The sequence below is a fragment of the Mesocricetus auratus genome, unplaced genomic scaffold (genome assembly GCF_017639785.1).
Source record: "Mesocricetus auratus isolate SY011 unplaced genomic scaffold, BCM_Maur_2.0 Super-Scaffold_6731, whole genome shotgun sequence".
In the NCBI taxonomy this organism is placed as follows: Eukaryota; Metazoa; Chordata; class Mammalia; order Rodentia; family Cricetidae; genus Mesocricetus; species Mesocricetus auratus.
In genome coordinates, this window is record NW_024429185.1 from 5836633 (window position 1) to 5858936 (window position 22304).

Genomic DNA, 22304 nt, shown 5'->3' on the forward strand with positions numbered 1-22304 from the left:
TAGAACATTGACCCACACTTAATAAAATATCATAAATATTGGGTGAATGAACAAATACACAAGGAATTCACAGAGTGATTGCTCAATCACTAAAAGTTATACAATCCAGTTTTGCTATTACTCAACACAGAGTGACATCAAGTGTAGTGAATACCTGTAGTCTTTCGTTTCCCTAACCAGTCAGTGAAGTAACCAGACAACCCTCATCCCTGTCACTTTAAATAGATACCTATAATATTTGCTTGCGAGTACACTGGGATTCTGCCTTTTGCTTATGAACTACCAGGAGAGAGAGGGATTTCCCAGGGCGAGCAGACTAGCAAGGTGAAAAGTGGGTGATCAATCTTATCGCTCAAAATAGCTACGTGTTCTTTAAAAAGAGACCGTCACCAAAATATTCTTCAGGACAGTGGAAACCAAGGAATATTTCCCCACTTTTCTAGTTTGTTTTCTAGCAAATCACTTTGGACTCCTGAATGCTCTAAATGAAAAGTACAACAGGCTCTAACAAGGAGGTTCTCAACCTTCCTAATGCTGTACCCTTTAATGCAGTTCCTCACGTGTGGTGACCCCAACCATAAAGTTATTTTCACTGCTACTTCATAACTGTATTTTTGTTACCTTTATGCATTGTTATGTAATTATCTGTGTTTTCTGATGGTCTTAGGGGACCCAAGTGAAAGGGCAATTCGATCCCCAGAGAGGTCATGACCCACAGGCTGAGAATCACTGCTCTAACACGCCATTGTATTTAAGGACACACCTTTAAATAAAATATCATGGCTAGTCTCTAGTTGTTTATTCTGCACATTGGAGTCCTGAATGATTATGTCAGGAGAGCTTCAGTCACTGACCACTACACACATAGCAACGTGCACAGTGTGGACACCACAGAAAATGCAATCAGCCAGACAGGGCTGTCAAGGCAAAGCATTTCAGATGCAAAGGTTCAAAGGCTGCTCTTGCATTCATATCTATGAGTCAGCTTCAAAAGAAGGAAAGAAAGACAAAAAATGTTGCTCAAATACAATTATAACACAATGAACTGTGGTTGAGAGGATAATCAGGCTCATAAACATAACTGATTCAAGAAGTCTTGGTCAATGGGGCGGAGGAAACTACAAACAATGGTAGAATATGGCTATTCATATCATGCATGATGCTTTTCAGTTATATTTGATTCACACATTAGTCTAGTGACACACAGCTACTGTAACCCCCATCTCAGAGATCTGGAAACCCAGTCCCAGAGAGTTAATGACTGACTCCAAGTGCTCAACTTGAACTTTGGTTCACTGATTCAAAATTTCTTCTTTCTTCCCCCCCACCCCAATTATACCAATGAGTCGGGTGGGTGAGTCATGGCAAATGCCACTTGTAACATGAAACTGAGTGCAAAGCAAAGCTGTGTAAGGGTTTGTCACAAACTTCATAACATCCAAACCTCAAGACTAAATTCTTCTGTTGTGCCGGAAGCATATCTTTCCTATTTTCTAATTTATTTTATATGAGTGTCTTGTGCCAGGTGCTTTCTGTTTGTATTTTTCTCTTTTTAAGAACAGTTTCAATGATTTATAAAGTGCTGGCATTGTGTGTGTGTCTTATACAAAATCATATTCTGTAAAGCATCCCAAATTCCATTAGCTACATCAAAAGTATTGGGGTAACTGCATTAGGCTCCGATTATAGCGCCTCTCTTGGTTCTAAAATTAGAAAGATAAACACACTTGTTCTTTCTTTGTCTTTATCTGACACACCCAGTATTTTATCTTTCATAAAAAGCAACACTGAAATGCATCCTTCATATATTCTAGGAAGGACTATGCATCAAAAGAAAGAGTTACACTAGTTTGGGGGTAGAATTATCTCTCTTCTCTATTCATATTTCTGTCCTTCAAATAGATATCCATGTGCTGTTTACACTGGCTCCTCACTGGAAGTGTGTCCTCAACTCCCTGGTCTCCCAAGACTTGTGAAATGACTCAGGATAATGCCAACTGCACTCGGAAGCTGGTCAACACCATGTTTCCAGAGACCCCAGACTCAGATGACTATTTTAGGATAGGTGCATGTGTCTCAGCCTTACACACACACACACACACACACACACACACACACACACACACACATCAGTGCATATTTATTTACTCACTACCTTCTCCACACTTTTTCAGAAGGCCCAAAGTTACAGAAAATCTAAAACTTTGGTTGCTCACCTACAACATTTTAAGTCATCTATGTTTTTAAAAGAAAACAACAAACAAGCATACAAACAAACAAAAAACAGTTCAGCACATACTTTTTATGCTCCTTCAAAGAAGTAGTCCATATGAGACTCTCACTTTGTACGAGTGTGTGTGTGTGTGTGTGTGTGTGTGTGTGTGTGCACCTGCACCTGCAGGCACACACATGTAGAAGTCAGAGGACAACCTCACTGCTGCGCCTCATTTCTCGTGAGAGCCAAAGCTATGTTTTATGTTTTAATTGCTGTGACTGAGAGATCAATAAAAAATGTCTGTGACCTGTAAGCCACTTCCCAAAGACAGATACTTTCTGAAATACTGGAGGCCGTTGTCGAAAAAGATAACAAGTCACACATTTCAATTCCCCTTAACAAGTTGGTTTCACCCAATGGCACTGGACGTGCTTGAACACATGTAGAAGAGAGATACATAGACAGGAGGTATATCTGGATATGTGCTTGCCCCTAATTAGGGAACATGTAGGCCTATATGTTTCCCTATGTAAGCCTCTGCAAAATGTGACTTGTCACCATTCTCTGGGAACCCCATGAATGGACCTGGCCAGAGTCCATCATCCTGGACAGTATTTAATAACACCTGCTTCAAATTTGGTTCAAAATTGTGTTCTTACTCTTTCCCAGGGGGATTGACAGTCTGTACCTTGCCTTTTTAAGACAGGGTCTCTCACTGGTCCAAAACTCAGGAAGTAGGCTATAAGTGATAGCCTGCAAGCCCCAGGGATACTTACATGTCTTCCACCCTGGAGTTAGGATTCAAATGAGCACCACCACACCCAGATTTAACAATAATAAAAGAGTGGTTATAGAAATCAAATTCAGGTTCCCGTGCTAGCAAGCCATGCACTTAGCAGGGGAGCTATCTCCCTAGCCCTTAGCCTTTCACTCCTGAAGCAAATGGTTAAAATCCAGCTTGGCTAATTGCTGGTTACAGAGTAGACAGCAGGCTTAACTTCAGTTTGGACAGACAGTACAGAAGGAAGAGCTGGCTGGAAGGTTTTCATTATACCTTTACAGGTAACTGCTCTGTACCTGCTGGCTGAAAGGTTTTCATTATACCTTTACAGGTAACTGCTCTGTACCTGCAGGTAGTACTCATATTGTGTGTATGCAAAGTGCATAGTATCTTGTGGGGCCACGTGCTGTTGAGAGCCAAGAGCTTTCAGCTTTAACTCTTTTTGGTTAAAGAAAATAAGACACAGAAGACTCTCGTTGGCTTTGTAAACTGCTGTCTAAGAGGTCTTATATTTTACTTTTACTTTGTTGTGCTTCTTTGAGCCCAGATGTTTCTGAGAGAGAGAGACAGAGAGAGAGAGAAAGAGAGAGAGACAGAGACAGAGACAGAGAGGGAGAGAGAGAGACAGAGAGAGACAGAGACAGAGAGAGAGAGAGAGAGAGAGAGAGAGAGAGAGAGAGAGGGAGAGAGAGGGAGAGGCTCACCGAGTTTATCTAGTTGCTTGCATAAATGTTGGTGGGAGGTTAACTAGAGCAGGAGCAGCCAGCGGATCAGTGGGTACACCAAGGAAGAGAATGACACCCATTCCCCCAGCCACCATTGACTGTCTAAAGTCACACGATGGAGTGTTGAGAGGACTAATCTTGTGTAGATCTTATACAGATAGCCCTAGCTGATTTGCTGTGTGGTTGGCTCTGAAGGTCATTTGTGCAGAACTAGTGGGGTAATTCCCTAGAGATAAAAATCTAAAAGTGAGAAAATATAGTCTTATTCAAGGCTCCCTTAAGGGACAAGGGCAGTCAGTTTCCTGATATTAACAAGCCCCCAAACTACACTTTGTATGGAAGCAAAGACAAAGGTCTTATCTTAAAAATTAGCATAGTCTGCTGTTCTCTTGCAGGAAATGGGAAGAAACATGGAGAAACTTCAGACAGCTGTCCTCACTGAGTGTCCCCAAAGAGCTCTATGCAACTGCAGGATCCAAATATTTCACACCCAACTCCTTGGCTTCACACAGTGCCACATCTACCATCCTCTCTGTCTAGTAATGCCTCATCATACTTATATTTGCCTGTAAATGGCATCTGGTTCCCAAGCTGATCCAAAGAAAGTCCAACTATGGAAGCCCTTACCTTTTCCAGGTAAAGAATTTTCAGGTGTGGCCTATTGGGAAAACACACCCACACCCTGGTAAGTAACCTTTATCTATGCTCTGTAAGGAAGCCCAATAGACTCATTGGTTTCCCCCAGAATAAATTTGGGTGGAATTGTGCCTCAGTTTGTCATTGAGACCTTAGGAGAAGGGGTAGACATTGCTTACATCTATGTTCCCCTAGGAAGAAATTTTAGAGCACAGCCTCCCCTCAACATGAACAAACCAGTGAGACTCCCTTGCCTGTGACTGGTTACCAGGGGAGTGAGAAGGACCACATCTGTGCTGCTGAGAGGATCTCACATCTGAGGGACTTCAGTGAATGAATTTCACTTTTCCCATCCACGTTTATGAGGCAAGCTTCATATTCACAAACATTCACGTCATTCCTGGTGTAAAGGAATGGCATCACTCCATTTCATCTCTGTGTTATGGAGGGAAACAGATCCTTTGCAAGCTCTTTCCCCAAGTCACAGCCTGTAAGCACTGAAAATGTCTTTTTCCAGAATATACCATTCCTGCTGCACTTGCAACAAGTCTTATGGGTATCTAGTACTATTGGGCAGCCAACTTGGGACATTGCTCGATAAAATGAAAAATTTAAACCAAAGTAGATACATTATTTAAAGGAATCTTTTGTAAACATCATATTGTATATATAGAAAGATGATGCCCCAAGACTGGACCTCATATTTTCTTACCCTCACAACAGGGCTCAAAATACTCAACTGGGAGACCTCCGGTTTATTTCTCGTGGTTAGAAGGGTGAGGCAGAAATGCTCCATTCCTAGAACTGGAGAACAGATCTTCCCCTGTTCTGTCAAGGATGCCTTTGGATGAAGTCATTTGCTAATGAAGGCATCATAGCCCAAAGTCACTTTGGTATAAAATAATCCAAAATCAAATCTACTGGGCTGGCTGTTTACTGTTCTGGTTAAAACTGCACAAAATCTTCCATGGATAGAAATCTGTGTCTCAGGTGACCAAGAGGTGAGTTTTTGAGTCAGGGATAAAGGGGTGTGTTAAAAAGGAGATCTGAACAGGTTTGCCTCTTGCCTGAAGAATAACGTACTCTCTGTTCGTGAAAACTGAGTTAGCTTTGACCTTGTACATCACAGTTCTACCTTTTGCTTCAGTGTGGAAGAATCAAACTCATAACGTCAAGGACTACAGCCATTGAAACTGCATGGAAACCCTACTCAACAGCCAGAAGTGATTTGAGAAAACACTCTTCAGGCCATGCAGCTGGGGTGTTGGTTTGAAGTACAAGTGTTTATCGCTGGAAAGGACCATGAGTAGAAATCTCAGTCATCAAATTCCCTCACTACAGTCAAACCAGGGGACATCATGTGGCTGCCTGGAGTACTCTGTTGACTTACTCACTATGAAAGGTGGTGCAATCCATCAGTCACATCTGTCCTAGGTGCAGATGTTAGGTGTGCAGGCATGCTCTGTACTTACTTAGAGCATTGCTTAAATATCATTCATTTCATACAGAGAAAGTGATGTCTGCTGCCACAGAGTCAGACAGAAAACCCAGTGCTTCTCATTCTGCTTTACCACACTTGATCTTAGTTATGTTACCGCAACTCAAAAACAATCCTTTCTTGACAATTCTGAAATCTAAAAGGCTCTGAAAATATACAACTGCTATGCAAAGGAAAACCTGACTTGGACTAACATGTATAATGTTTGACTATAGGGTGCGGCCCCAAAGCTTTCTGGGGGCATTGCCCATTGTATAGTATAGGAGTTTATAAGCTTTTCCACTTGTGACCCATCTCAACTGAAAAACTGCTCTGTGACCCCATATTTATAAATATGTAAAGTAGGAATACAAATCAAACATTTGCAGATGATAAGTCATGAAGGACTTATTTTAAAACAATTCTCTGGTACACATATGATTTTACCAATGATTAAAGATGAAAGTAAAAATTCACACTAATGAGATTTATTTTGTGCATAAGTAATTCAATATAGGCTGAATATCTGCTTCTTCAGGTTCGAGAGCATCTTCAATGTTTTTCTGGGTTAAGCACTATTTTTATTTTATGATCATCAATAATGAGAGCACTACTTCACATAAGTATACAGTAGGAGAAGCAGGGGCACTTTTAGGGCTATTTCAGAAATTACACAAAATTCTGTTCAAATCCCAAGCCAATTTTTTTATATAAAATGGAAGCCAGCAACTCAAATAGCAATTTTTAAAATCAAACATTCTAATAATGGAATCGAAAAGACATGCTAATTTATAGATATTGAAGAATGACTGTAGGAAAACACTGAAAGCCTTTGTTTGCCACAGTTACATAACTATGTTTCTATAAGAAGAAAAAACCTTGTATGTACAGTAAAAACTGAAATTCACAACACACCCCTCTCAAACCTGAGCTAAGGTATTCCAAGCAGCATCAAAGCAGTGCCCACTACAGTCTACCAGAAGCTTCTTGGATTCATTAGACATTGGAGTTTGAATTAATCTTTGTTCACTGTAAGTTCAGAAATCTATTGCCAAAATTTGTGTGACCCAACATGGGGTCATGTATTCACATTTCTTGTCTAGAGTCTGAGATAGTCTGAATTCGGAAACATATCATGGCCTAGATGTTTTGATGAGTAGAAGGCATACACTGTCGGGCCCAGTCTTTTCAGGCATGGTGGACAGAATGGCCTCTAAAGGCAGCCACACTGTATTCCACAGAACCTGGGCTAGATGGCAAAAGGAACTTCATAGGCATTAATTACAAATGATGGGTCTAAGTGGAGAGATTATCCTGGATTGTCCCTTAGGACGCATGAGCTGTTAAAAGCAGAGGACATTCTCCAGTGGGGGGTCAGAAAGACACAGCAGAAGGGAAGCAGGAGATTCTAAGCAGGAAACAGCCTTCATCACCCTGGAAAGGCCACATAGAAAGAGAAGGCCTGCAAGCCTCCTCCAGGAGCCAACTGTCCCCTAATTGATAGCATCAGCTGACTGTGCCCTGGTTGGCAGAGAGAACATAGCTTTAGGTGGCTCATTTGGCTATGAGCCCTAACAAGTGTAGATTCTTCTTGAGAACCACCAGACAGCTGCCCATGTGGCATGATTTCAGCCTTGTAAGACCTTAAACATGACACACTAGGCTTCCAGTCTATTTTAATTGGTACTATTTTAGTGCACTGCGTTTATTGCTATTTATTTTTACAGTAACAAAACCAACCCCCAAGACAAGGCTGTTTCCACTTGCAGAATGTAGCCTCTTGGCATCACTCCCCTCCTGGGTCCTAGCCTGTGTGCCTGATCCCAGTCAGGCTGTTCTCTTCCCTGGCTCCTCTACACATGTTCTGTGCTTTCGTGTCATTGATACTCTGCTACCCCCAGCATGCCATCCTCCCCTACCCCGACCCAAACCAGTGACCACTCCCCTCCTGAAACCTGATTAAACCCTGCCTTCCTACCCTGACCCAAACCAGTGACCACTTCCCTCCTGAGACCTGATTAAACCTTGGCTTCAAGCTGCTTCCCTTCTCCCCAGGAGAATTAAAACTCCAAAAGGGGTAAGATCTTGTTTTATGTCACCCCATAGGCTCTCTAAGGCCATTACTCGTGCTGAACCATGGAAGACTAGTCGCTTGGGGAAGGAGTGAGTCACTCAAACCAGCCCAAGAGTGCAAGGCAGTGAAGCGTGGAGTCAGGGAGGACAGAGCAGCCAGCACAGGCCAGGCTTCCAGTGTTTCTACTGAAAATAACCCCTCCTAGTCACTGGGACTTGCAGTTCTCAAAGCTCTTCTAAATACATTACCTCTTATGATTTGTACCCAAAACCCATTAGGTAAACGGAGCAGGTATTTGAATCAAGTGTCTGAATTCTCATATAAAGACATGGGGTTGACCTTGACACTTTCATATGGCACCTTTTACTTATTCTCCACTTTACTACTGTCTTCTGTCCCCTCTTGCTATCCCCTTTCTCTTTCTGTTTTCATGACACACATATCCCATTACTTCCCCACTTTTATAGATGAAAAACCAGAGGTCCCCACATTTATGGGATTTTCCAAGACAGTCCCAGAAACAAACTCTACCACACATCCTCAGCTTCTCCCCATCATGTGGAACAACCAGACAGCTCTGATGATCCATCATAGCACACAGAGAGTGAGAAGCCAAAGGCTAGAGCCAGGGCATGGACAAACAACACCTGTGTGAGTCTCAAAGAAATAGGGTAGAGAACGACTGAATCCTCCTCTGCCTTCAGTGGAGCATGGACACACACATCTGCACACACACATGTGCATATACCATGACAACCCCCCCACACACACACATACACATGCACACACGCACACATGCGTTCTCTCTCTCTCTCTCTCTCTCTCTCTCTCTCACACACACATACACACACACACACACACACAGTGTATCTAGAGATATTTTTTCTTCATACTAGAGTTTAGGCCTGGTAAGACAATGGAATTTTAAAGACAATATCCAATCGTCCCAGAGTTAGAATAAACTGCAGCTAAAACTTGAAAACCTTTGCTGGGAATTGGATTTCATTTTAGAAACATATAAGATGACTCTCCTTGAGTACGGGGGATCAGGAAGGTCAAGTTGCGGGAAGAACTGAGAAGAAGAGCAAGGAAAGAGATACCTTAATAGAGGGAGCCATTATAGGTTTAAAGAGAAATCTGGCACTGTGGAAATCTCCAAGAAAACACAAACATGACACCAACTAAGAATCTAGGCAATAGTGGAGAGGTACCTTAAATGCCCTTCCCCTATAATGAGATTGATGACTACCTTAAATGCCATCCTAGAGCCTTCATCCAGTAGCTGATGGAAACGAAGCAGAGATTCACAGCTAAATGCTGATCTGAACTCCTGGAATCCAGTTGTAGAGAGGGAGGAGTGATGAGCAAAGGGGTCAAGACCATGCTGGGGAAACCCATAGAAGCAGCTGACCTGAGCAAGTGGGAACTCATGGACCCTAGTCTCACAACTAGGGAGCAAGCATAAGACAGAAACAGTTGTCCCCGTCTCCCCCAAGATGTAATTTTCAGTTGGGAGTCCTGGGCAGCCCATGGGACCTCTGGCAGTGGAACCATTATTTATCTCTAGTGCACAAATGGACTTTTGGAGCCCACTCCCTATGGAGTGATACTCTCTCAGCCTAGATACACGGGGGAGGGCCTAGGTACTGTCCCAATGATGTGACAGGCTTCGAGGATCCCTCTCTGAGGTGCGGATGGGGGTGGGATGGGAAAATGGTGGGGGAAATGGGAGAACAGGAGGGAGAGGGAACTAGGATTGGTATGTAAAATAAGATTGTTTTTAATATAAATAAAAATCATTAAAAATAAAAAGATGACTCCCCTGATTCTAGTCTCTTCCTACAGGAGTTCTCATCTGAATGAAAAGGTCTAGGATATGGTGACACATATTTCTGTCATGTCAAAAAACATACCAGAATTATGAGAATGGGGACTGAGGAAGATTCACGAAACAAGGCTATTCCAATCTTTGATTTGGAGGCACATCTTGCCATCTCTTGACCATCAATTTATTTTATAAAAAGAAATCCTTGTAGTTGCTTGGTTTATATGTCAGAAGAAATTATGAAATGAGTGGGAAATGACATGACAGCATTAGAAAAATCTCTAAGGCAAACCGCACGTGCTCACAGGTAAGATGGCCTTCTACACCATCTACTGCTGTGGGCAGCATGGGAAACCCTCCCTGTGTCCAAACCACAGCTCCTCTTCCAGGAGCCCCTGGTGACCCCGGTGGCTTCCCATTCCCTAGACAGGAAGTGTAGAGGCTTGGCTCCTCTATCTGTCCCTGCACTCCCAGTAATGTAAGACTGACCAGTTCTTTCCAGAATGTAAAGCTGTGCAAAACTCATGGATGATTTCCAATTATTTCTGAAAATAGAGTAAAACACTGACACTCCCCTTCCTATCTGCCCTTGCTCATTCCCATTGTAACAAGACATTCACGTGTCCCTTTCTGCCTGATTCCCTCAAAGTCTTTTCCCATGCTGCCATCGCCTGAAACTGTAGCCCCAAAAGTCCCTTGTTCAAGTCCTTATAATGGTCACTCAGGAAGCGCTGGCCCAAGTCCTGTGGCAGGGAAACCCATACTTGCCTTCAGAACACTTATAATTGTGCAAAATTAAGCATTAGTTAAATCCCTCTGCACCTCCCCATCAGTAAAGTTCCTGACGGCCATGATTATTTTGACTCCAACTTGTTATCTTGAGGCTTTGGTTTTTAAAGAAATTAGTAATTAACTCAGGCTTGGAATACTGGTCTTGCTTTCTATAAGTTAAAACTATTATTGAAAGAGGAGGAGAGGGAATCAGCCAAACCCCTGGCAGGTGCCAGGGATCAACTTGTTGCATTTGCATTTATTATCTCTTTTACTCATCCACAAATTCTACTAGATAGTATTGGTTTCCCTTGCCTGATATGCCAAACCATGATGGAGTCACTAGTTTACACTGTAATAACATAGGCAGGGTTTACAAGCAAAATATAAATATGCCATTAAGTAGATTCTACAGGAGTCTGCCATTCAAATGCAAATATCACAGACTCCCTGAGCATCCCATTGCCAGCATCATAGCAGAATTTGACAGGGCCCCCACCCCCAACATGGGGAAAGCAGAAATAGAAAAAAAATAAAATTTTCACTGGCATCTGTATTTCTTGAACCTAAATGTTTACTGCCCCCCCCATACCATCACTTTCCATTTGAAACTTTAGCAGGCAATGTCACTCCATGCTTATGATATGTTTGCTTATGGAGATGTTTAGTTTCTATTTTCATCTTTTATCTTAGTTTTGAAAAGAACGTAATTACTCTGACAATGTAATTCAAGCACACGGATAAGCACGCACACCTGGTGTTCCTTGAGGTTGTTGTTGCTAACGCTCTTCAGTTTAGAGGTGTTGCAAAGAGAGTGGCTTGGAGAGAGTTTAGTGTAAAATATGCTGAGTCCACACTAAGTATGAGAAAGCTTGGGAGCCTCATTGAGAAGATGATGCGAGGATCCAACCCAAAATTTAGAAATTTAGACTAAAGACTACAAGGCTAACATGTGTGGCGCTTCTTCATAGTCTTCACAGTAAGGACATAGACACTGACTAGTAAAAGTCAACAGTTCAGTGGGCCAGAGAGACAGCTCAGCAGTGAAGAGCACTGGCTGTTCTTCAGAGGAACTAGGCTTGGCTCCATTACCCTCATGGCTGCTCACAACTGTCTGTAACTCCAGGGATTCTGACACCCTCTTCCGGACTCTTTAGTCAATGCATATACATGATGCACATACCTACACACAGACACTCATACACATAAAAGAAAAACAAACAAGTAAATCTCTAAAAAAGAACTAACAGTTGAGGGGTAACTTAGGAATCATAAAGACCTAGGTATGAACAAGACCTTCAGCATGTTGCTTAACCAACCCTACCCTCAGGTTCCTCATTTATAAGACAAACGAAGACAGAGATTTCAGGAAGCCTCAGTCAGTCAAGCGCTTGCTCTACAAGTTTGAGGACTGAAGTTCAATCCTCAGAGCCCATGTAGAGATATTGGGTGATGCATGCTTGCAATGCCAGCACCACAGAAGCAGAAACAAGAGAATATCTTGTCTACTGGCCCCCAGTCTGGTCTGACTAGCGAGCTTCAGGCTAATGAGAGACCCCATTTAAATGATGTAGATGGATTTCTTCACAATGACACTAAATACTGTCTTCTAGCCTCCACATACATGAACACATACCTGTACTCATATGTGCACAGAGGTACAAAAAAATCAATAAACTGGACAAAGAAAAGCAGCAGCTAATCCACAGTATTGTGGGCACTGAAGGAGGCATTCTGCAGCCTGATCTGCCTTGCCACATAGCAACCCTTGAGCCATGTTAATGATTAGAATATTATCAGACTCAGAATGTAGGCGGGACAGAGATAACCATATCCTCAAGGGCCAACCTCAAAGGTAGCTTCAGACAGACGCACTAGTCACCTATAAAACACATGGACTTGAATGCAAGTCAAACAACAGCAAATCCTCTGTTAATTCGCAGCGTTAATTAAATTTCTGGCAGAATACCGTAATTTGTAATACAGTTTATTGTTCTTCCAAACTATAATCCAAGAAGCAAATTCTATTAGAACGTCCTAAAGTACCTGGTCCATAAAAGAATCCATACCAGTTCTTAGCAAAAAATTCTATTCCATGGAGAAAGCAACTGTCCCTACATCATATGCAGAATCCATGAAGCCAAAAGGACACTTTTGTTTAGAGTCCTTGTATTAAACAAAGGAAGACTCAACATAATCTAATCTAACTTGGGAATGGTCCTTCATTAATCTGTCAATAAAGTTTTACTAGACCACATCCATACTCGATCATTTGTGTGCAATCATGACAAGGACGGTTTGGCCCTCAAAGCCTACCTTTAACCATACTCATGAAATATAAGGTTTAAAAAAGCCCCTACCCACCAATATAAGGTGAATGATAGGACCTTCAAGGTTGGAAGTGAGGTGGGCCTTGGTGACGCACGCCTTTAATCCCAGCACTCGGGAGGCAGAGGCAGGCGGATCTCTGTGAGTTCAAGACCAGCCTGGTCTACCGAGCAAGTTCCAGGACAGGGTCCAAAACAATACAGAGAAACCCTGTCTCGAAAAACCAAAAAGAAAAAAAGGTTGGAGGTGTTTGAGCTTCCAGTGTGTGGTCCATTTGTGTCAATGGCCGCCTCCCTTCCCCTCCCGGGCTATGGGGTTCTACACATTGATGTGTAGGTATGACTCACATGGGCTCTGTCTTCATTCTTGGTTGGTGTTGCTCTGGGTCCTTGCCCTGGCCCCTCCTCTGCAGCTGCCTTCCGGGTGACATTCTGAGGCCCCAGCTTTGTTAGTGCTTGCTGACCACAGCTCTGTGACTTAGTTCCCAAGCTATTGGCGGATTCTGCAGCCTGAGCTTTCCTGCAGAGAAACAACAGGGAAATGATCAAAACACTCTTTAGCAGGAACAGGCCTTCCAAAGCCGATGTCTACAACCAAACCATGTGAAAGCAGCAGCTTGCGTGCTATTGTGCTTATCATCTGGTAGGTCTTTGGAACTTTAAAAACATTAACTAAATCATAAAAATAACCATCCTATCCTTGCATCACAACAAAAGGCTCAAAGAAATACTATAATTTACCCAAGATCACATAATGGTTTTGTCAGGACTTGAACCCAGGGTTACCCAGCTCCTGACTCAGCTAGGCTGCCAGGAGTTCATGCTGCCTTCATGTGGCCATTCAAAGAATATCCCCTGCATCACAGTGTACTCATTTATGGTTTTAACATCAGGAGAATTGGAGTGAGACACTCTTAGCTTTTGGGCACTCAAGTTTTAAGTCCACACATCTGTTCCAACTTCAGCTCACCAGCTCACAGCGGGGCTGCCCAGAACTAGAAGAGGTGATCATACCTGCCTCTGTTCCAAGTCACTTAGGTGTGCAGTTGATTATGTAAATTTCCCATGAAAATCTCAGTGCCCCTAGAAAGTTCAGACTCCTAAGCCTAGCCTACAAAGCACCTTAGACCATCATCCCCATCTCCTGGGGTTCACCTGGTGTACCCCAAGCACTCAGAAGGTTTCACCACTCCTCACAGAGCTGTTCAAAACCAAGCTGAGGAATCACGATCGTGCCCTCTATTTGAATCTCTCTCCTAACCTTCCATAGCTGGGTACCCAACTCTTCCTTCAAGACTCAACTCAGATTTCCGCTGATCTATGCATCAGAATGGGGGGATTCTGTTTACACCTTAACCAAGTCTCCCTCTGAGCACAGCCTGTGTTACAGCAGCTGCTTGTTTCTATCCTAGGCTGGAATGAGTTCTTCTGATTCCCATTGCATTCCTGGTGCCTGGCATAGGGCTGGCACCTGCAGAACCTGCCATGCCACTGCCCACAGCTGGTTCAGTTCTCACAAATGCATGGGACACCTGGCTGCATCCTGTGGTGCTGCTCCAGGAAGACGCTATTAGAGCAGTGGTGGCAGAGGGGGAGTCAGTGTGCTCATGCAAATCAGCAATGGGACTGGGATGGCTGTCAGAGCCATGAAGCAGTTGTTTGGCAGCCTTGCAGGCAGGCAAGAAGGGAACCACTGAGAGCTCTAGTGACCTTCTTAGGAAGATCTAACATGAGTCTTCCGACCCTCAAATGTCTGCTTGCTCTCCTACCAGAAGCCATGAGCAAGAGGTGTCTCTGCAGTATGCTGTTGAATTGAAATACCCCCCCCAACACACACACAAACTCATGTGTCTGCATACTCAATCACCAGCTGATGGTGCTATCTGGGAATGTTGTAGAACCTTCAGTTTCACTGGAGGCAGGGAGTCATTGGGGGCTGGCCTTGATGTTTTATACTCCAGCCCCACTTTCTGCTCACCCTGATGTCTGACTAGAGGTTTAAGGTGACCAGATTCCTGACACCATGCCCTCCTGGCCATGATGGGCTCTATTCCTTTTTGAATTTGACACAAAGAAACCTTGTCTCAAGACTCAACTTCCTTGAGTTGCTTTTGTCAAGTATTCTGTCACAGCGATGAAAAGAAGGAATTAGTGCACACAGCCTTTTTGAAATGCAGCCGGTCTCTGGCTGGGGTGTGGCTTCCCTACCTGAGCTCTGAGTCCTGCAGTGCTCTCAGATGCGCCCTCTCAGCAAGGATCTCATCACACAGCACGTCGTAGGGTTTGTCTAGATGGTGTTCGCCCATCACCCAAACCCACACCTGCTTATCAGCACCCAGCTTCCAATGCACAGATTTGCCATTCTCTGAAAATGAAACAAAATTTCGGTTGAACAAATTATCTACAGGATATTATGCGTCCCAATAACTTTAGTATTTTCAGTCTGGGGAGGGGGTTTGGTCAAACAAAACACTTCCAACCTGCAAACAGTAATGCTCGGGGCTGTGAAGGTTTCTTTACAAATATAATGGGCCTGGTGCTTGCACCTGCCGGATGCTGAGAGAGGATGTTCACAGTGTTTCTTATCTTTTAGGGTAAGAGAGTGAGCTACCATTCAGGTACAACCTCTTAAGACTAAGGATTTTCCCATTACCCAGAATTGAATAGCTGTTCAAACATTTGTTGTTTCCACTACCACTAAAGGGTCTTAAAAGGATGTATTTTAGAGTAAGACTGGTTTCATTCAAATATTAGCCTTGCCACCTACCAGCTATGTGACGTAGAAAAACTCATATCTTTAAAACTCAGTATCCTCATCTGCCAGATGGGAATACTAACATCCATTACAATGACGGCTGTGAAGAACAGGCATGTTAAGGATGCCCTTGTATCTGCCACATAATAGGAGTTCAACAGAGGTTAACTGCTGTCACCAGCCAGCCTATTATTTACTTATGGGGCTGCTTGGAGATTCACACCAGCATGTGAGAAGATACTACTGCCTGGGTAGTATGACACTTGGTGAAGCTACTTAAATAACCCTGTTTACAGTTGGTCCTGGGGTTTGTATTACATCTAGTTTCTAAGCTCCAGAAATGAAACCAGATGAGAGCTTGGTCCCTGAGACCAGGAAACTGTAATGTGTGATTAGGAGAGACCAAGACATACAGTCCCTGAAGTAAAGGGACAGATCTGGGGTCTGCTCAGGTCATTGTAGCTCAAAGTTAAGATAGCCAATACCCTCAAACCAGCCAAGGGTGCAGAGTGTGTGAATGGAATGCAGACTATGTGGATCCAGGTTGTGTTCCTTAGAAATCCACACTGGGGCTGCCTCTGGTCTTAGGCTAAGCAATGCAAGCGTTCGTGCACTATTGGCCCATTTCAGAGTGCTGTCTCAGGTTGCATTACAAAATAGGCTGCCAAACTTGAGCTCCATTTTCTTCTCTTTTCTAGATAAATGATCTCACCCCACATTTTTAGAGAGTCCTAAAAATCTCTGAGCAGAGTGGGACAGATTTGTGCAATCTTCACCACGGACCTCAAAGTCAGAAGGAACTGCTCTGACCCTGTCATCACGGCGAGAGACAGAGTGAAGGTGGAACCCAGGTAGAAGGAGAGAAGACATCCGGAGCGCTCTTCTGGGGGTCGACCCTGGGGTCAGCCTTTACTGGTCTTGCAGTTTCAGGACATGTGAAATGTTTCATTAACTCTCTGTCATACCACATAAAACGGCCTCTATTACATACCCCTGAGACCAACTATAATATTTTCATCTCATCTCTTAACCCTCACTTAAGTAACTCTCTGCTAATATTTTTTACAACAGGAGACTGAAACATAGAACAGATGATAGTTGGAGGCCAAGAGAGGCAGACTCGGAGCCCAGAGAGTTATTGTTCAGCTGTGACACCATATGAATATCCCAAAACAATTTTCGTAGAGTCTGCAGGCTGCAGTGGCAGGGATGACTCTGGAGAAGGTCTTGCCTTGGGGGGGACAGACAGAGCCTAGGAGTGCAGGTGAGCAGTGGAGAGCACGCAGGAACTGGAAGTAGAAGAGAAACCAAAAGAGAGGAGAAAGCTGAAGAGGGTTGGGAGCGCTGTGGCCACAAACACCGGCAAGTAATAAAAGGATTCGACTCAAGCTGTCACACGAAGCAGGTGCTCAGAGTCCTCTCCAGTGAGGAGCCTCTGTTCTGCCTCCACAGCTCCAGAACCCCTTGAGTACAGAAAGCAAATGAGATCGAAACTGGCCAGGTGGCCTTGGAAATTACCTTACACACATCACTGAAATCACCGGGATAGCTGGGCTCCCAGGGAGAAGGAAGCCAAGAAGAGAACCTTGGAGAAACATGGGCTTCATTGAAGGCAGACGAAAAGAATCCAAATTATTCATAAGTAGTAGGCAAGTGGAGAATTCCGAGTCCCCAGAGAGCTAAGGGGGGTAGAAGATGAGTGGGAACGTGCACAGCCATGCAGAGAAGAAGGAAGGGAAGGATGGCATTAGATGATGCCCAGGGGACAGCAAATGTTGGGATACAGAATGGTGAGAGCCGGCTTAGGCAGCAGATATGCGTCCTAGAGCCCACCAGCGAAGAGAAAAGAGGGCTCAGCTGTTTGTCCAGGGCACATTTCCACAAGGTCTGCACATTCTAACACTGCTCTAAGGGCGTCGGGAACAGAGAGAACAATGTCAGAGCACAGCTGCATGAGAGAGACAGAGACAGAGAGAAATCCTCAAATTGAGGAAACAGGACAGGGCTTATACCTGGGCTGGGTTCAACCATAAAATCAGGCATGGAAGGAAGATCAATTCAATGACACCCTTGGCTATTTAGGGAGTTGAAGCTCAGCCTGGGATATGTGGGGCCTGGTAACTAAAAGAGGAGGAGGAGGAGGAGGGGGAGGAGGGGAGGAGGGAGAGGGGAAGGGGGAAGAAAAAAGAAAAGCAGAGAACAGGCACCCACGGAGCCGTGTAGCCAGCCCCTAACACACCTCCATAAAGGAAAGGCGTGCTTAGAAATTCTGCATGTGACACGCAGAATATCTCTTTTACAGTCTAACACAACCTGGTCCCTCTGGATTTCCCGTCTACCTCACCTTGAAATTGTATGCACTCCTAAAGGTGAACACGGGGAGGCAGGGAATTTGATTAGTACTTCCCCATAATTACAAGGTCTTTTGCTTCTCTAGTCTTTTAAGTGTGGCTGAACAACCACAGGTCTCTTTGTGATTGGTATCTCGGGGGCTCCTACCAAATTATTGTAAAACCAGCTTTTCTAGATAAGTGGGTCCATCTTGCTCGGGGACAACTTCATAAAGAACTGCCAGGCAGAGACCTACAGTCATACCCGGTTCTTCAGAGAAGTGTTTTCTGTGAACCAAGAGATTTTCCCCTACAGGCAGACCCTCTAATGGGGCAGAGCCGTAAAAGATCCCAGAAAAATTGAGTGGCATATCTCCACTCTTACATTCTTACTCCAGTCTTACATTCTTACATGTTACTATGTAACACTGTTGTGTTTGCTATACGATGGGTCCAGCAGGATTAAAAGCTTCCCATGATATGTCAGGGATGCTTGCAGTAACTCCTTCCTGGGACATTGGTGGATGCTCATATTAATCATTAAATAGGCTATTCCTAACCCTACTTTATTGTGAGTCCATTGAGCTCCATTGAGTTCCATTGAGCTCTAACAAAAGCATTTCCCCAAGATAAATACTACGGCACATTGGTAGAATTCAGTACTAGTCTGTGTGCCTGCCTGAAGTCAGGCTCCTATGACAGTACTAAGATAGCCAACAATCCTGAGATTGTACACACTATCACCCCAGAGGCCCCTGCACTATCTTTCACCACTCTGCCCTCTCCTCTAAGAACCCGCTCCTCAAGTAAAACAAAATGATGAGCATCATCTGCCAGAGACCTCTGAGTCCTCATCTATGGCCACTGTCCCTTCTGACTGGTGGATGCCTGCACCATCCTCATCTTTATACACTATGCTAGGCCATTCCTAAGCATACTTTATTGTAAGGCCATCACAGCCTAGAAAAGGACCCACTGCACTCTGACAGGGGGATCCAAAACTGATCTGTGACAGCAAAGCCTGGATTTAAAGAATAATTCTGATGTGATCCAAATAGAAACATCGGGAGTGAAAAGAGCACCAATAGGATACTGGATAAGCTGGGCTCACCCACATCAAATGAACACAGTATTCTTTCTCGTCTCGTAGGGTGAGATGGGGGTATGAACAGGTCAGATCTGTCTTCATGTTCATTTTAATGAAGGCCAAGGCCCATTTCTATCAAGTCTTCCTCAAATTACTTGTATTTTCCCCCTATAATTTCCAATTTTGCTAGATAAGCTGGAGTTACTAACACCAATGTCATTTCAATTTAATAAAATCATATACATATTTTAGAGGACCAAGAACAGAGAGAAAGTTGGGTGACATGCCTGACACCACAGTCCCAGGCAGTGACTGGTGGACAGATGAGTAAGACTTCCAATCAAAGGAGTAGACAGAGGCAAGAAATGAAGAAGGGAGAGTGCGGGATTTGAGGGCAGCAAGTGGGGTGGGAATGCAGTCATTGCCTGCAGACACGCAGTGCCAGCTCAGAGTTAGACAGACAAGATGTTAAGGCGAGAGGTCTGGTCAACCGGTCAGACAAGACCAGGTACTTAACTGGACTCCAATTCAAACACTGGTTCCAGCTCTGATTTACACAAATTGCATCTTTCCATTTATTCCTTTCTTTGCAAAGTAAAGGGGACAACATTGACATCATAAGAATTAAATGCAACAGTTTCAACGTAAAACTTAAGCCTGACACATTATAACAGACCAATACCCTGGTAGGGGAATCTCCATAGGACAGAAAAGGCAAAGTAAAAAGGTAAGGGTCAGAGAGGAGTCACAAAGTCTCCCGGCTATTTGGCTTTAGTGACTAGGAAGAGAGCAGAGCCACCATCATGACATAGTGACAAGCAGGACCAGGGGTCGATGAGGAACCAGAGGAAAACCTTGGAAAAATTTTCTTTCTGACAAACTTGCAGGGCTCATGAGCCATCTGAACAGAAGTTCTCATGGGGTAATGACAACCAGACCCAAGCTTGGTGAAAAGTCTCCTGGCGACATGGGTTTGAGTCACTTCTGAATAGAGAAAAAGGGATTCAACTGTTTGACTAGCTAACACTTCCAGAGTCGCCGCTGCATTCCTGCTCTACTCTGTGGAACCATGCTTCCTGGAAACAGGAGACTAGCTAGAGGAACGTGCCTATGGTAACAGTAAAAGTCCAGCAAACAGAGATGAATCCAAGCCTTAGTCATTGTTCTCTTGCTGTGAAGAGACACCATGACCAAGGCAACTCTTACATGAGAAGCTATGTAGTTGGCCCTTGCTTTCAGTTTCCGAGGGTAGTCTATTTTCAGCATGGTGGGCAGAATGACAGCCCGCATGGTGCTGCAGCAGTAGCTGAGAGCTGCATTGTGGACCCACAGACATAAGGTAGGGCAGGGTGGGGCCGATGCTGGGACTGGCTTGGGCCCTTGAAGCCTCAAAGCCCATGATAAGTTATACATCTCCTCCGGCAAGGAATGCGGGGAGAGGACAGGGGAGAGAAGGAGAGGGTGAAGGAAATGGGGAGAGGTTTGAAAGAGTGAGGAGGGACCACAGGTCTTTTACTATATAACCTCAGAAGTCAGGCTCTGTACTCAGCACAGTAATCCTTTCAGTTACATTCCCTGGTGACTGAACCTCCAAATATATGAGCCTATAGCATCCATCTCATTCCAACCACCACGTGCAGCTCAAGCACACGTATCTCAAAGGCAGATGAGGACACACCACCCCAACCACCAGATCCTTGCCTGGACTTTGTGCTCCTATCCTCGGATTCATTAAGAGCCAATACAAAAAGGCAGAGGAGAACCATGTCTTCCGTTTGTGTTAATGTGACAAAGCATACAGGAAGAGTGTCAACTTCTGTCTTAGATATGGGCAAGGCATCTTTAGGACTGCTCCTAAACCCCAGTTAAACTCGACATGGACCACATTTGTTCTTAGTACCAGTTTAGGGAGGATCAAAATCAGTCTGTTCCAACTGTCAATGACCAGCTATTTGCCCAAGGCAAGTTAGCTAATGACCAAGCTTCACTTTCCTCCTCCATGAAATATAAACTACTTCATGCTGCAGGCTTGGTTGCTGTTATTTAGTGATGACCTCCAGAAGCACTCACCTTAGAGTCTGAATAAGATAGCCAGCATGAAACACACTGGCTGGGCTTCCTAAGGGGCTTCTAGGGCAGAGAGCAGTCCTGTCCAAATGGAGACCACATCCATAAGGACAACTTTTCAAATATTCTGTACACCTAAAAACTGATGAAATTAACTCAAATAATACATCCAATCCAAGACACCAATAATGAATTTCCACATCTACTTTTTTTTATATTTTCCTACTACCCATCTGTGAAATCTGGTAGTTTATAGCCTTTCCCCCCTAAGCACTGGAAATTAAACCCAGTTTTTTTTTGTTAGGTGACTGCTGACTGCTCTGAGCTGTGTCTCCATCCCCAGTCCCTTACATTTTAAAGCATTTTCCATTTCCAAGTGTGTGTGTGTGTGTGTGTGTGTGGTGTACATGTATGAATATTTGCGTGTATGTATACATACATGCAGGTTTTCTTAAACATATATGCATGTCCATGATTCAAGGTTGAGGTCTGGAATCATCTTGAATGACTCTTCTTTCTTATTCAGTAAGACAGGGACTCAATGAAATCCAGAGATAACCAATGTGGTTTGTCTAGCTAACAAACTTACTCTGGTGGAGGGGGGGAGGTTGGTCTCTGCCTTTGCCTTTTAAGGCTAAAACTACAGATAGGTTGACGAGACCACTCAGAATTTACAGATTCTGGAGATCAGCACTCAAGTCCTCACATGAATACAGTAAACACTCTAGTCACTAACCCATCTCCCAGCCCACATTTTACTTTTATTTGTGGCAGAGTCTTACAAAGGTCTCTAGGCTGGACTTGAACTCACACTGTAGCCTAGGCAGTCTACATTCTCAGGTTCCCAAGAAGCTTCAATTACACATTTATGCCACCAGGATCTTCATTACACATTCATCAAATCTCAATTCAGAGCAGTGGTGAATCCATATGTGGTACCTTGCTACAGTCCTCAGACTTCTTAGCTATCACTTAGCAAATGCTGTCAGTCCGTAATTATCTCCTGCTTTATGAAAGACAATGTCTCATGAGAATTCAGAAAGTATCTGGTCTATTGCTGGCTAAATTATTTTCTCGGCCATTCCTGCATCAACCTTAAGATTCTAGAAAGGCTGTTTTCAGGACTATAGCTCTACAATAGAGCTTGAAGTCAGGGATGGTGATGCCTCCAGAAGTTCCTTTATTATACAGGGTTGCCTTGCTATCCTGGGTCTTTTGTTTTTCCATATAAAGT

General features: G+C 43.9%; 1 protein-coding gene across 1 annotated transcript in view; it reads right to left on the bottom strand.

The window, feature by feature from the left end:
• Nucleotides 1-22304, bottom strand: part of Sh2d4a (SH2 domain containing 4A) — a 60007-nt gene that overhangs the window by 28203 nt on the left and 9500 nt on the right. Inside the window, 2 exon segments of the mRNA XM_040742208.1 lie at nt 13180-13351; nt 15040-15196. Of these exon segments, the coding sequence (XP_040598142.1) occupies nt 13180-13351; nt 15040-15196 (329 nt within the window).